Below are 15,892 nucleotides of genomic sequence, written 5' to 3' on the forward strand. Positions count from 1 at the left end.
CCCCTCCACTAAAATTAAATATTGATTAAAATTGAGATTATTACTTACCCAAATAAAAATATACTCAAAATTAATTAATTTATTATTTCATACCAAACACAAAATTATTTTTCTCACTTATATTCTTGAGATTAAAAAATCTACCCGTAAAACATATGTTCCCTATATATATATTTTTTTATACCACATATATCTTTAACCGGACCTAATGGTAAAATAAATTATTGTGAATGACAAATTTAATCATTCGAATATTTAACACAATTATTTATCCTAATCTCGAACCTAATATCAATTAATATTCTAGTTATCATATCATTAATTCGGACACAATACTATCCAATTCTATATATAAACTTGCATTGGCACGAGGGATTCGTTAATCTTTATGGTTGTGATGCGGAGGGAATTGACTTTCTTTATGGCTGATTGGATTGTTACCAAGAACTCCATCCTTTCCTTTTTATTTATCTTTTAGAGTTATTATATAAAAATAAAAAATATAATAATTTTTTATCATAATAAAATAGTCACAAGATTTCCTTTTTTATTGTTTTTCCCTTTCATTCTAAATAAATGTATACATAAAATAATTAAAGATTAGTAGAAAATACTAAACAATGATATAATTGATAAAAAAATAATTAATGTAATTTTAAACATGGTAAATAACATATAAATAGAAAAAATAAATTTAAAAAATCTGACACTTAAAAAGAAATAGAGAGGTATTTAAGACTATTTATTAATATTAATCATTTTATTGACCTTCAACGTACCCCATTTGCGGGGGGTTCTCTTTGTTGGCGCACGTTATGTTTGTATATGGGATTGGTACCAGGGGTACCTCTTTTTAATGAAAATTTTCATTTACCAACACAAAAATAAACAAACGAGCTAACACAATTGTGTCGGTATGCATTATCATGTACCTAGGCACCTCATTGTTAAAATTAAAAATAAAATGAGCCGAATAAAACTGATGGTAATTCTTCGTTCAAAAAAAAAAAAAAACTGATGGTAACTCTATTATCCTAAATTTTGATTAATCTTGACCTAGCTAGTGTTTTTATTTTTAATAAATTTAACCTAACCTCAATGTTTTAAAAGAAACTAATGGCGCTTGAAGCACGATTATAAAGAATCTGATCCTAAAGTTGTTGTGCAAGTAGTTAATGATGGTGCATGCTTTTAGGGAAGCTAATGTGGTGGCAGATTAATTATCTAGCTTTTATGACTCTTTTATGAGATAGGTTTACATTTGTTTTAGGATAAATAGTCTCTTGTTTTTCAGAGTTTCTACAAAATAAAAATACAAAATTTAGTTTTTTAAAGTGTAAAAAATGTAATAAATATATTTGGTCGTTAATTTTCATCTGTCACCGTTAATAAAATATAGCTTATGTAACACAAAAGAATAAATTTGTCAGTGAAATGATTGCCAACGTGGATTACCAGCTAGGGACATATCTGTCATAATATTTTTCTTGACTTATCGTCTTACTCCGTTGATAAATGCGTCTCTGAAGGATGAAAATACAAAATCTAGTCTCCAAAATATAAAAAGTGCAACAAATATACTCGGGTGTTAATAGTGAATTGTATAGGATATAAGTCAGTGAAAAAAGGATTAAAAAAATAGTAAAATACAACTTAAGATTTTAACTCTTATACTTAAATTATCTATATCTATTTATCCATCTATCAAACTGTTAATTAGTTTTTTAATTAATCAATATAACTACTTATTTTTCAAAATAAAATAAATTTCTTTAGCTTTATCATATAAAAAAATTGAGTTACCATTTAAAAAAATGAAAGCTTTTTATTTATTGAAATTTTTTGTTTCTTCAATTAATTATTAACCTTTATTACGTACTCTGTCGCAGTATGTCAAATGGAATGTAAGATCGTTGTAGTCCCTAAATCAACGAGAGATAAAATTATACGTCCCAAAGGCAAAAACCCTCTGTATTAGTTTTTTTTTGTTTTATTTTGAAGTTAACATCTGTATTAATTTGAGCATTATTGTATTTTTTATTTAAATTTATTTGGGTTTTTTATTTGTTAGTAGCTGTTTTTATTTCATTCATATTATGTATAATAAGTGTTGTCTTGAGTGGAAACACATAAGATTTATCCAAGGGATTTTTCATATTTGAAGTATATATATATACACATTTTATTGATTAAGGAAAAAGACCTGTAATTCCCTTTAACTTTATCTAATTTAAATTTTGTGAGACTTTTTTTTAAAAAAAAAATAGTTGATTAAATTGTATTTTTAAAATAAATAAATTTGGTCTTGCGGCCGATTGTATTTTTTTTACTCAAAACTCTTGACATATTATTTTCAATCTAAATATAAGGGTACTTAAATTAGAATTGGAATATAGAATAATTTTAAAGATTAAAAGTGAGAAATTTAGAAAAAATTTGATAAAATTATAAGATATAACATAAAATTATTTTTAACATCAAAGATTAAGGTCTAACAAGAAAATCAAAATAATATATATATATATGTATGTATGTATGTATGTATGTATGTATGTATGAAAGACAATTTAAAATATATATTACATAAGCACTAAACGAATATGAGCAATAAATTACAAACATATAATAATAATAATAATTAATTACAATCTATTATTAATGTCTGGATATATTTGTCACATTTTTTATATTTTCAAAGACTAAATTTTGTATTTTTATTTTTCAGGGATGCATTTGTGAAGTAAAAAGACGTAAAGTCAAAAAAATATTATGACAAATGTGCTCCCATGATGACAATTCATATTGACAATCATTTCAGTGACAAATTTATCCCTCTGTACCATGTAAACTATTTTATTAATGGTAGCGGACAGGAGTTAACGACTGAATATATTTGTTGGATTTTTTATATTTTTAAAGATTAAATTTTGTATTTTTATCTTTCAAAAACTTATTTATCAATGAATTACATATTGAGAGACAAAAATAACTATCTAATCTTATTTAATGTTTTAACATGTGGGTGTGTTAATTTGCTGTTGAAAGATGTAAGGAGTCTGCCAATGACCCGTAGAATTGCTGTGCAGTTTGATCTTTTGGCCTCCTCAATACCAAAAAAAACAAAAAGAAATTCATCATTCAATACCCAAAAAGAAAAAGGTTAACAAAATGCGTACATAGTTTGAATTTAATTTTACTCGCATTGCATAGTTGCATTACAGTTAATTTTTAAATTTTTCTTTGCTAATTGCTACCCAATTTTTATAGCATAAACGTGATTCTACACGTACCGAAGATGCAAATGATTGATTACAAAATTATTAATTGTAAAAAAAAGAAAAAAATAAAAAAAAGGCACCTGATACCGTTCGGTGGATGGCCATAACGAAGTCCAAGATGCTAACTTTACTATTGGAAAAATTACTGATCAATACAAAAAAAAAAAGAGGACTAACATGTTGTTGCTTTCTAAACCAAACATACTATAAGTGTTAATTAAATAGATATCATCATTTTAGAAAACTAAAAGAAGTTAATCTGACATACTCTTCAGTGGTAAAGAGATTCCCATTTCCACCACCGATGGACCAGGAATATGTCATATTTTATTAATTTTTCGTGTTGAAAACTGCTCTCCACTTCGCTAGGATCCACCCAGGGTGCATAGTGCAAACACAGAAGTTACGTTCTTGGGTTGGCAAACAAAAGAAAGAGGGACACTCTTTTATGCACATGTCATAATTGCTGGTACGCCTAATAAAACAACAAAATTTCATTTTCATTCTTCTATAAAATTAATATGGATTGGTCGATCCATAAAAAAAAATTACTTTTTTATAAATATATTTTACAAATTAATTTAAAATTAATAACCTATGCAAAAATTAAACTTGTGACTTTTGCGTTATTAACACGACACTCTAACTAACTGAATTAATAGATTAATTATGTTATAAAATAATTAACGTCACTATATGTAACAATTAATTTTGTGACAATAAATTTTGATATGATAATTAATTTGTTTACATATATAAATTGTAAATAAAAATTATAGGTTTTATAAAAATTTATATGTGTAAACAAATTAATTATTAAATCAAAATTCATCGTTATAAAATTTATTATCTAAATTTACATGTATATTAAATATACATTAGAAATTTTATTGATATATATAACGACATTAATTATTTTATAACCTAATTTTCTATTAGCTCAGTTGGTTAGAGTGTCATGCTAATATCGCAAAAGTCTTAGATTCAATTCTTATATGAATCATTAATTTTAAATTAATTCGTAAAACATATTTTTGAAAAAAATCTAAAAAATCATTTGGGCCTCATACGGATTGACCAATCCGTAAATCCAATATAGAATTCGCTAATCCATATCAATTTTACAGAAGGGTAAAAGTAAAATTTTGCTGTTTTGTTGGGTGCACATGCAATTATCCTAGATGCACAAAGCAATGCCCAAGGAAGAGACAAAGAAGAAAAACCAACAAAAAGGAGCCAAAAAAACAAAGACAGCCCAATCAGCATTGAGTATGGTGCTTCTTCTTCTATTATTTTGGAGAAAATTGTATTAACATCCTCTAAAGATTTTTCAAATTTTGAGGTGAGGCCCAAAAATGATAAAATGTCCATTATGTCCCTAGAAAAAAAGTGAATAGTAAAATACTAAATAGATAGCAGTGTTCAAAATTATTTTAAAAATTAAGTTGGAAGTATATTATGAATAATTAAAAATCATTTTAATTTTTTGGGAATTAATTATTGTAGATATAAAACGATAAAAAAAAACTTTGTAGCCTAAAGAGGGCTAACCAGTGGCTTTGTAGGCTAAAAATATTTTGAAAATTTTAATAATTCCATTTTAATTAGAAAAAAATAATTTCAGATAAGTTTTTAAAAATTTCCAAAATAATTTTTTTGAAATTAAATTTATTATAAAACCCCGTTTCACTACATTTCCTTTTCACATTACATTTTCCACTTTTCTTCCTCTGACCGTGTTGCAGGTACCTTTCTTCACTCTTAATTTTTTTACTAACGTACATTGTTACACCCTACAAATCCCTCCCTTCCATGAATCTATAACTTTAACAATATACAAAGGGCTAGCAAGTACATTCTATTATTGGATCAGCAACGCAATACCTTAAGGGCATTGCTACGCGCATTCAGCGAAATTACTGGTACACTTAGAAATTTCACAAATTTCTCATTTTGTCCTAATTCACAAAACATATTTTTAAAAAAAAATTAAAAAAAATCATTTGGGCCTCATATGAATTGGCCAATCCATAAACCCAATATGAAATTTGCCAATCTGTATCAGTTTTACGGAAGAATAAAAATGAAATTTTGCTGTTTTGTTGAGTGTACCAGCAATTATCTCATGTGCACAAAGCAATGCCCAAGAAAGAGACAAAGAAGAAAAACCAACAAAAAGGAGCCAAAAAACAAAAGACTGCCCAATCAGCATTGAGTATGGTGCTTCTTCTTCTATTATTTTGGAGAAAATTGTATTAACATCCTCTAAAGATTTTTCAAATTACACATAATATTTGTTAGGGATGCTCATGCATGCGAATGAACCCCTAATTCAATCTAATTCAATCTAACCTAATTATATTGGGTTGAATTTCTAAGTATTTGGGTCGAATCTGATCCAACCCAATTAAAATCCAATCATATACAAGTGGGATAACTAGTTCTATTTCTTTAAGACTCAATCTTATAAAACACATTCATTTTTAGTTCATATAGTTTATTAAATTAAACCACTCATGATATTTTTCTTTTTTAAATTGTTATTTTTATCTCTGTTTTGATTTTGTTTTATGTTTTCTCATACTAATATAATACTTTATTTCTATATAGAATAAAAATACTGTATCAGCATTGAAATCATTAATTCTTTAATTAAATATTAATACAACTTGGTCTCTTTTGAGTGCATTTAGTCATTATATATTTACAAATTTTTAGGAAAAAATAAATTATTATTCTAAAAAAATTAAAATTTTACAATTTTTTTTAACATTGAGACTCAATTAACCTAACTGTTTATGATTAAGTTAGGTTGGATTGAATGTGGAAAAAAAAATCACAAATCTAACCCAAAATTTCTTAATCGAGTTGGGTGATAGGTTTAGTTAAACCTCACCAAACCCAAAAGGTGGTGAACACCCCTAATATTTCTCCTTATTTAGTGCTTGTTGCAAGTTGCAACAACCCTTGTAGGAGGTGCCTAAGTAATATATAAACATGTGTTATTGTAATGTTTCTAAACATCAAGGGAATTAGTGTAATTAGGGATGACAAAAAAAATCCACACCTGCATATAAAATATGCAACGAGTAATAAATGAATATATCTAACAAGTTCTTGCATGTATTTATACTACTTGTTTGTTAGTGGAATGCAAACCTGTATATTAAAATAATATTAAAATACTTAAATATTATATATATATATATATATATATTTATACTTATGTTTTGGAATATAATTTGATTTCAAATTATATTTTAGTGTACTTTATTTAAGTTTATGCTTTAGAGAGTAAGTTTTAGATGATTATATTTGGAGCTCGCAAAATAAATTTGTTATTTATATTTTTTAAGAATTATTTATGGATATTTTAATTGTGTATAATATTTGAATAATTTTGTTGATAATATTAAAATTTATGGCTAATATTCTTTCCGAAATTTTACAAATTTAAAAAACAAGATAACTGTTCATAATTACAAAGTTGAGAGAACTTATATCTAGGAGTATACTTGTTCTTGTTCAGTCAAGTTTCACCAAAGGGTCCCTGTTCAATTGACTCATTTTCAATACCTTTACTCATTAACAAATGGAAATCAAATTTAAAACCGAGTGCAGTTTTAGCAAATGATCAAAGATCATAAATATTCTTGGTATCAAAGTTAATGTTGCATGAACTAGGTCTGCGGATTGTTTTTACAGCTGATTTGCCCTTTTAAGTTCATTCTTTTTATTCTGTAATTGTTCTAACTTCTAATTGCTATCCGAGCTTTACCTTACAGTAACAAATCTTTGAACCTTTCCACTTCCCCCCTTAGACCTTAGTCTTCAGCATCTGAACACTTTTTTCGGGTTCATACAAATTAAATTCTGGCAGTGAGATTCAGGTAATTGTACTGCTTTAGATTACATTTAGTTGCATTTTGTTAGATCGTGTTAAGGTTGGGTGGGGGTTAAACATTATGAAGTGATGGATGCAAAATACATTTAACCGTGTAAAGTCCTCCTGTAAAAGCTCTTTACCTTTTCTAACTTTTTTTTTTCTTTCTTCTTCCTTATGCTCTTCAATGTTTTACATTTTGGTGTGGCAAAATGATATATCCAATTTGAAAATCTGTTCGGCTGTGTGGAACAGTTCAAAATCCTACATTGGATGCTAATCCTTTGAAGTTCAAAAATTGGAAGCAAGAAAAGCAGATAATAGACTGTTTTAATTGATCATCACAGTAATAAGAGTCTGCTAAAGACCATGCTCAAAAGGAAACCCAATAAATTACAAAGGGAAAATGTTAATCAACTCATATATTTACTTTGTAACAGTTTTTATGGAGTATCTAATTAATCAATCATCGCCATTACTTGTTTTGGCTAACAGCTTATAGCTTCCTTTAATAGTAACGATATTTCCAGCTTAAAGCTACATATCATACTAGCAATTTAATAAATCCACTATCAAGGCTAAGCTAAAATCGCAGTGAGAGTGGAAGGATAAAAATTGCAAATAACAACGCAGTAATAGCATCATGATGAAATAAACATAGAACAGAACATAATGGTATAGCAGTTTCATCATTCCACGTAATACTTTCCATGCTTTAAACACTACAGAGGGATTCATAAATCACAATACAAGGTGAGTATAAAGAAAACAGTAGTAAAAGTAGCAGAAAATATTTGACAACCTAATCGTTCTTGTTGCTATTGTTAGTCGTCATCTCCAGCTAGCTCGGTGTCACATGGGGAGTGAAAGTAGAGACTCTATATACACAGCCACTTGGGATGGATATGGATGATTGGAATAGGATCTATGCTCTTGCACCTGTCCCTTGTCATTACATTTTGCCAATCCAGTTCCACCATATGTCCCAACAATATCACCACCTTTTGTAGAGCATAGGGGAAACAAAAGAATGTTTTCAGAAGACACAACAATAGTCTTAGTCCAAGACGAGTGCACTTTGTATTCCTTCATTACCCATACTTGTACTGAGTGGTTCCGTCCCACAGCACTTATACTAAGCAATTCTCCGAGCACCCCCAACCCCAATTCGCAAGAATCAAAGTCATCATCCTCCTCCGAAAAATCAACCGGCAGAGGTATTTCCGAGAAACTCCTTTCAGTCAAATCAAAGGCAACAACGACATCGAGTGATACATCACAACAAAAAACTAACCAATGAATAGCACCATTCAAAAACAATCCTGCTCCGATACCCTGAGAGGAGTTCATGTAAGACAAATGGGCAGCCTCAATATCTGTCCACGCATTAGCTCTCAGCGAGAGAAACTCGAATCGGGTGGTGGCGTTATAACGCGAGATTGGGCTGTAAGAAGCCTTGACCACCAAGTAATCATCAGTTGAAGAGTCATATCCAAAACCATAGAGAAACGTATAAAACACGGATCGCATCAAATTGGACCCAATAGGCGAGGAAGATAGTTTTTTGTAGACCCCTGTGGATGGATTCCACGCCCAGAGACTTTGACAGCCGTTCAGAAGCAGAAAGCCTCTGCAGGAACCTAAGATCTGAACATTGTGATACGTATTGGGACGCAGAAAGTTGAGGTTTAATGCAGCCCAAGCTGAATCATCGTAGAGGGATGCGTTGAAATCAATGGATCGGATTTGAGGAGAAGAAGGTGCTACGATGAAGATGAGTCTGTGCGTGCGTGTGGAGGGTTGTTCAAAATGCGATGTTGCAAAGTGTGGATCAGATAGGAGACATAGCCATGACTTGCATACGCATTTGAAACGAACAAGAGATTTCACCGGCAACCTCAACAAGATTTCAATTATCAATTCCCATGGCAGAATTGCGATCTTCTTCGTTCCCCTTACTCCTCTGCCACTGTTTCCCTCCATTTTAGGGTAGCTGACTTTTGACTATTATGTATTGTAGCTTAACTCCTACATATATATATATATATACACGTCGAGGAGATAAGAGGCCAGTCAACCATTACTCTAAATCTACTTTGATTTAAATTTTAAATCTTAATACATCTACTACTACTGTATTATTTTAGTTCTAAATCACCATCCTTGAAAAATCTATTATGGGCGGACCTAGTCAATTATGAAGGGTTTAGAATTTAGATTCTAACTTTCTTATTATTGTAATCCAATATATTTAGCATTTTATTTTATTTTTTATTCCTTTCAAATTTAATTTAATTTAAGTTTTAGATCCTAATATATTGTATTGTTTGAATAAACCAAAAATTACGACTATTGAAGTCTTAGATAGTGTTCGGCCTTGTCTTTTTTTGGCTTTTCTTCTCTTTTTAAGGAATATTTAAGCCAAACATTTTTTCAAAAAAATTCTTAAGAAAAAAAAAAGACGAGATCCAAGTTTATAATATAGAAATTGTTGTAAAATAACTTATAAAAACACTTTCATTCAAGATGAGAGACTCAAATTTATAATTGTATTTTGAGACAAAAAGATTGTGCATCGTCCGAGTATTCTAACCAAGCTCTTATAAGAAACATCTTTGGTATGGAGCTAAGAACTACATACACTTTCTAACTTCGATTCCGTTCAAGGATCACATTGACTTGTGGGCGGCCTCGGTGTCTCGTAGTAGCATAGTGCCTAATAGTCGTTCAAAATTCAAAGTGATAACAAGTCTCAACCCCTTCCTAGAGATCGTGAAAATATCTTTATCCACTATGTAGGAAAAAACCACTACTTCCACAAGGTTAGGCATGATCCAATAACATTAGGCAGAGACATATATTTACCCGCAACGATATCCTAAGGTCATTCTCTAAGGATATCTCGTGACCAAAACAATCGTAGTAATGCAGAAATAGATTATTTGGTTTTGTAATAACTACTTAAAAGTTTTCAAATAATACCTATGATACTCATAAAAAAAATAATACCAATGATAGTTTCTTATTGGTTGAGATTTACAGTGCACAAAAATTAAAATCTAAAATTAATAGTCAAATTATTTTAAAAAAAATATATAAAAATTGACATTAGTTTGATTCTTTATCATCAAATCTCACGATCCGTACATGAAAGAACCAATATGGTGTTGCTCATTATGATTAAGTTTTTATTTTTATTTTTTTACAGACTCATTATGATTAAGTTTCTAGTTTGCTACCAATATTCTCGAAAAAATAATTCAGAGTGACATCGCTTGTATATTTAGATGACTAAAAAACAGCATCCTTTAAAATTGTTTTTTCTTTCTCAATCTTTTTCTGATCAACGTATGGTTTAAAATTCATATAAGTTGTTGACCTTATCTTTATGCTTTCGGCCAGCAACAAAGGTCTTTCGAAAAAGAGAAGAAAAAACAAAAACTTTGAAACATGAAAGGCTCAAAACTTCTATTCTGTGTTACAGCAGCTCAAGTATGGAGTAAAAAACTGCTACTTAAATTAAGGACATAAGTTAGTAATTGGGTATACTATTAACCTCTTTAACTGCAAGCGGTTCATACCACTGAGGACCAAATCCAGCTTCTTTTCTGGCTGCCTCATTAAACGGTGGTTTTAAAGGTCCTCTAAAATATGCCCTCACTATTGCATGAAACTTTGCTATCGCTTCATGCTCCTCTGTTCTACTTCCACTTCCACTTTCTTCTTCTTGCTCTGAGGCTGGATTTCTAGACCTCTCACATAGATACTTGAACCACTTCACTCCAGCAGCACAATGAGTAATCTCTTCTGGATAAACTACACTTTCTAGTAAATCTGCCGTAGTGTTATCACCGTTGTTGCGGAATCGTAAGATTGTTGTAGGCACCACATCAAGTCCTCTGGCCTGTTTTCATACTCAACCAGAGGGAACATTTAGATACAATCAATAGCACAATGTTAATGTAATGTAGAATCATGTGATTGACAATGCATCAAAATAAACATTCTTTTCTTGGAATGCATAGATGTTTAGATTTTAGAGGCAGGGAGTTTGCCTCACTCTGAGGTCAATATATGCCCCAAGCCTTACAGTGGTAATAACAGATGATCTACTATTAAAAGTCCACAAACAATAATCCAAGACTTTTTGTGAGGATTGTGGGATCCCTACTAGTTGACCCACAAGAACATGTTACAATCACTTAAGCACGAATGAAGTTAATTGCAAGGGTTTTACTACAGTAGCAATTTAACATGTTATAAGCTATACTAATATAAACACAGTCCAGTGGTTGCCACTTGTTGGATGGACAGTTTTTCAAGTTATTTTTCTTTTTCTATTTTACTCACATTTTTACCCTCTCTTCCTCTTTGTTTTTATAAAACTGTGCAATGCACAGGTCCCACTACTAGTTTTAATATAAAATTGTAGTATTCTTCCCTCATCAAATGATATCACTACAAAACCTCCTAGAAAATCAGTTACTTGAGAAATGAGTACCAATGGAAATTTTGATATACATTATAAAGCACTAATTTGAATGCAAACAAGTGATGCAATTCAGGCCATCATATCGGTTGCCTTACTCTGAGGTCAAGATATTCCCCAAGCCATTAATATTATGGTACTAATAAAATGATCCACTATTAAAAGTCCACAAACAATAATCAAATCCACTACCTTTCTGTCAGGATTGTTGGATCCCCACTAGTTGACCAACAAGAACATGTTATGATTACTTAAGCATGAACGAAGTTAATTGCAAGGGTTTTACTACAGTAGCAATTCACCTTGTTATAATTTTATTATAAAAATTGTAGTATTCTTCCCTACTTGAATGATAACACTGGAAAACCTCCAAGAAAAACAGTTACTTGAGAACTGAGAACCAATGGAAATTTTGATATGCAGCACATAGTATGAAGTACCAATTTGAATGTAAACAAGTGATGCAATTCAGGCCATCAAAACTGTGAAAACAAAACTCTGGAACCGAAGATAAGAGTTTCCTGACAATCAAGTAGTTTATCTTATTAAATACACACACACACACACACAAGATTTTTCCAACTATAATAACAGCAAACAACTTTTTAAACAAATAATATAATAATTACACTCAACTTTGTCTTTTTGACTTAGCAACACAACCCATGAAATTGGAATGCTATATTTTCATAAAAAAAAGGTTCATATTAATTTCATTAAATTAACATAGAAAGTCAATTTCATTAAAGAAACAATAATTCTTTATCTTCAGGGAGGCAGATAATGAAGAAAATGTGAATAACCCATTAAAATAAGAAAGCCAAAAACAAAGAAATTTTGAGTGTTTTGGACCAGCTACATGGGGCACATTAAAATAAGCACTCCATGTGGTGTAGTTTAAAGCCTGTGTAATAAAATAATTCCAGCAGGTCCTTTGGAACAAGTGGCATCCCACCACAAAATAGTAATAAAATAATTCTAAACAGTCCAGCCTACTATACAGATGGCAAAATAAAAGCGAATATAAAATATTCAAAGCTAGTGAAAGTCATAAATATTCCAAGGATTGTTATAGTATAGCATACCACAAGTCCACAACCCATCCCACACAAAAAAGAAAAAGAACACAATCCAAGAATCAAGCATTAGTAAGCAAAACCATTAATAACCAAAAATGAGAATAGCAAAAAGGCTCAAAGACACACCTCGTGGACACAGTGTTCAACAGCTAATCGTGCTAGTAAATCCTTGGAAGTAGCAGTGGCAGAATCCCAAAGGCCATCATGAGCTGGTAATGCTCCATAATAAGAACCAAGCTCCTCAAGCCGTGCAGCAAGAAGACTGAAGTGTCGCCCTTCATCCTGTGCCACCTTCACAAAATCTGTAAAGAACTCTCTAGGCATTGACTCTTGCTTGCCAAAACGTGCTATTATATCCTGCATGAAATGCATTATACATATAAATATTTGCCAATAAATGTTTAGGGTGGCATGTGAATTGAATGAAAAGACACACTACAAGGAGGGCCAAATAAAATTTAGTTCAATACCCTAGTAGTGATGAGTGTGTGATCCTAATACTAAGATTTAGAAGCACAGTTAACTAAAATTTTAGGGGGACTCCGATTACAAAAGTTAAATTGTCATTAGACACTTTTTTTTATCAACAAATATTAATTGTTAGTATTGTTAGTTTTTGTTAGCGGGGGGATTCGAACCCGCGACCTCTCCCCCCTTCCCTCTCCCTTCACCACTTGATTACATGAGTACACCTAGTCATGTCTCTCCTTTTAAAGAATATTTCTGTTGAGCCACACAGCTCAATCAAAGAGATAAACTAAAACCTATAGGGATATGAAAGATCAAATCCCTTTTTTATTATTTTCTTATAATTTCGCAGGAAACTGAATCATAAGGCTATGTTTGAATTGATAGTAGAAAGTGAAACAAAGGAAGAAGAAGTGGAAAGAGAAGCTATTCCATTGTAAAATAAGGATGGAAGAAGATGGTCATGATTCATTCTATTTGATAACTTAGCTCTGTTTTTCTTTTCCCCACTTAAAGTGCACTTGATAAGGCCAAAACTTTTGAATTATGAAATGACTATTTTATCTTTACTAATTATGCCTTAATCATAGATAACTCTCTTTCCCAATTCTCTGAACCACAGACACTACCATCATTCCATTTCTAGTCACCATTAAACCCCAAAACAAATTCACAAAACCCAACCCTTATTTCAGAAAATTTCTACCTTTAACCTTGTCGATCTTAGTCACTGTAAGGCAAGTTAAAAAAAAAGGAAAATTACACTGACCAACCTTGAGGTCTTCTTAAATGACATTCACACCTCCTCTAGTTTGTAAAAAAAACTCACCTCCCCTAACATAACATCAAAGAATAACCCTTCAAAATTTGTGTATTCTTCTTCATCTATATTGCCCGAATACCAATGTCTTCCCCCAAAATAACAAAAAACATACGGAGGAAAGAAAACCAAGAGAAACAAAGAGAAAGAACAAGCATATTACAAATAATACATACAACTGCTGAGAATCAAAGAGTGTATGGCATAGTTTTGCTTATACAACATAGAAAATCATGAGATGCAAAGTTGTAAAATAAGTCTTGTGGTATCTCCCATTAACAAGGTAATGTCTGTTATATTGCACGCTATGTGTGTCGCTTGATTAAACAAAATAAGGGGGTTTATGTCACTTGATTAAACAAATAGGGGAGGCGAATGCTTGTTTAAAAACTAGAGGGGGAATGAGTATCATTTGAGAAGACCTTGGGAGAGGTGAGTGTAATTTTCCCTAAAAAAATCCACTCAAAGGAAACATTTCCTCTTCTTTTCTTCACAAACCACTAATCTAGTATTTGTGTGTGTGTGTGTGTGTGTTTTCTTTCTTTCTTTTTTCATTTTTGTTATCTTCTTCATTTCTTTTATCTCCCTGAAAATTAAATTTGTGGGATTGAAATCGAAAGATCTCAGTTCCTCCAAAGTGAACAACTTATTTTAGATGACTAAATAAGTAATTCCAACTGTTAACGAGAAAATGAGAAAACATATGTATGTGTTTAAATATTGATATTCTCATCAATGGTGAGATAATTATTTTACCCTTCCTTGCGTTCGAGGAGCCAAATCTGAAATCAAATACCAGAAATAAAGAAAATATTAAAATTAAAAAGTTATAACTCATTTTGTTCTATGATTCTATCCTTTTCCAAAAGAAAGGAATGGAATCTCTCCTTCATTCCATTTCAAAATATATAAACAACAGAAGAATACTTCTATTCCAATTTATTATCCTGTTTGGTTATATTTTTTATCCATTCCATTACCTTATCTGCAATGAATTCAAATAAAGTGTTTCATGCAAAGCATTAGAATGCAAGGGAAAGTTAAAAGGGTGCAATTAGCAATCCACAAATAAATACCCAAGACAAGTCAATGGCCCAGCTTTCAGTGTGAGTGAGGCTATGAACAATGGCTATCCTGCTCTGCAAGCTGCCCGCTCTACCCAGCTTCGGCATCAAGCTCGGCGCCACCAACTTCACCTGCCAACACATTATTATTATTATTATTCTATTCAATCACAACGAAGCATTTCGCCGAACACTGAAGATTGGAAGAAGGTGAGGACGAAGAACGGTGCAGACAGAGGATAGTCTTGCGGGGCGATCAGGGAGCGTGAGATCGGAGCCGGAAGGGTCGTAGGGTTCTGCTATGTCGCCATTGAGCCACCGCGAAGCCACCGAGTCGCCGAGTCGCGCCTTCTCGAACGGGTCGGCGGTGTTCAGAACTCGGAGCGCCGCTTCCACTAAGGTTTCTTCCTGGGAGACCATAGGCATAGCTCCTCGATACGATATCCAAGTTTCGGACTATGGTTGTTTATTTTGGGGTTTGAGTTAGATTTTTTTTTTAATATTTCTAAGGACGTGTGATTCAGTGAATCCTCTTATCTGGATGTTTTGTACTGCACCTTCTTTTTTATTCTAAGAAAATACTAGTACTGCCGGTGTGTCAATTTTTTACTCAACTTTTTCAAATTTTAATTTTTACTCTCTCAAAAGTTTTTTTTAATAAATTATAGTCTTCCGTTTGATTTTTCATCAGCATTTTCAGTTTCTGATTTTTTTTCCCATTTTGTAGTCTTTAATTTTTTATATATTTTAAACTAATTTTCAGTAATAAAAATAAATAAAAAAACTAAAAGTTATTGAATAAATTAGGAAG

General features: G+C 31.1%; 2 protein-coding genes across 2 annotated transcripts; both read right to left on the minus strand.

Annotated features, from left to right (window-relative positions):
- Positions 1–7,835: 7,835 nt before the first annotated feature.
- On the minus strand, positions 7,836–9,352 carry LOC100809732 (F-box/kelch-repeat protein At3g06240). The gene has a single exon (XM_003527929.5). The coding sequence runs from the start codon at positions 9,142–9,144 to the stop codon at positions 8,014–8,016; it is 1,131 nt and encodes a 376-aa protein (XP_003527977.1). The 5' UTR covers positions 9,145–9,352; the 3' UTR covers positions 7,836–8,013.
- Positions 9,353–10,603: 1,251 nt separating this feature from the next.
- Positions 10,604–15,615, minus strand: LOC100816830 (uncharacterized protein HI_0077). The gene is made up of 4 exons (XM_003526653.5): positions 15,316–15,615; positions 15,094–15,213; positions 12,856–13,086; positions 10,604–11,065 (listed from the first exon to the last, which is right to left on the minus strand). The coding sequence occupies exons 1-4, from the start codon at positions 15,505–15,507 to the stop codon at positions 10,694–10,696; spliced, it is 915 nt and encodes a 304-aa protein (XP_003526701.1). The 5' UTR covers positions 15,508–15,615; the 3' UTR covers positions 10,604–10,693.
- Positions 15,616–15,892: the final 277 nt, after the last annotated feature.

This window comes from Glycine max, chromosome 6 (assembly GCF_000004515.6).
Source record: "Glycine max cultivar Williams 82 chromosome 6, Glycine_max_v4.0, whole genome shotgun sequence".
Taxonomy (NCBI): domain Eukaryota; kingdom Viridiplantae; phylum Streptophyta; class Magnoliopsida; order Fabales; family Fabaceae; genus Glycine; species Glycine max.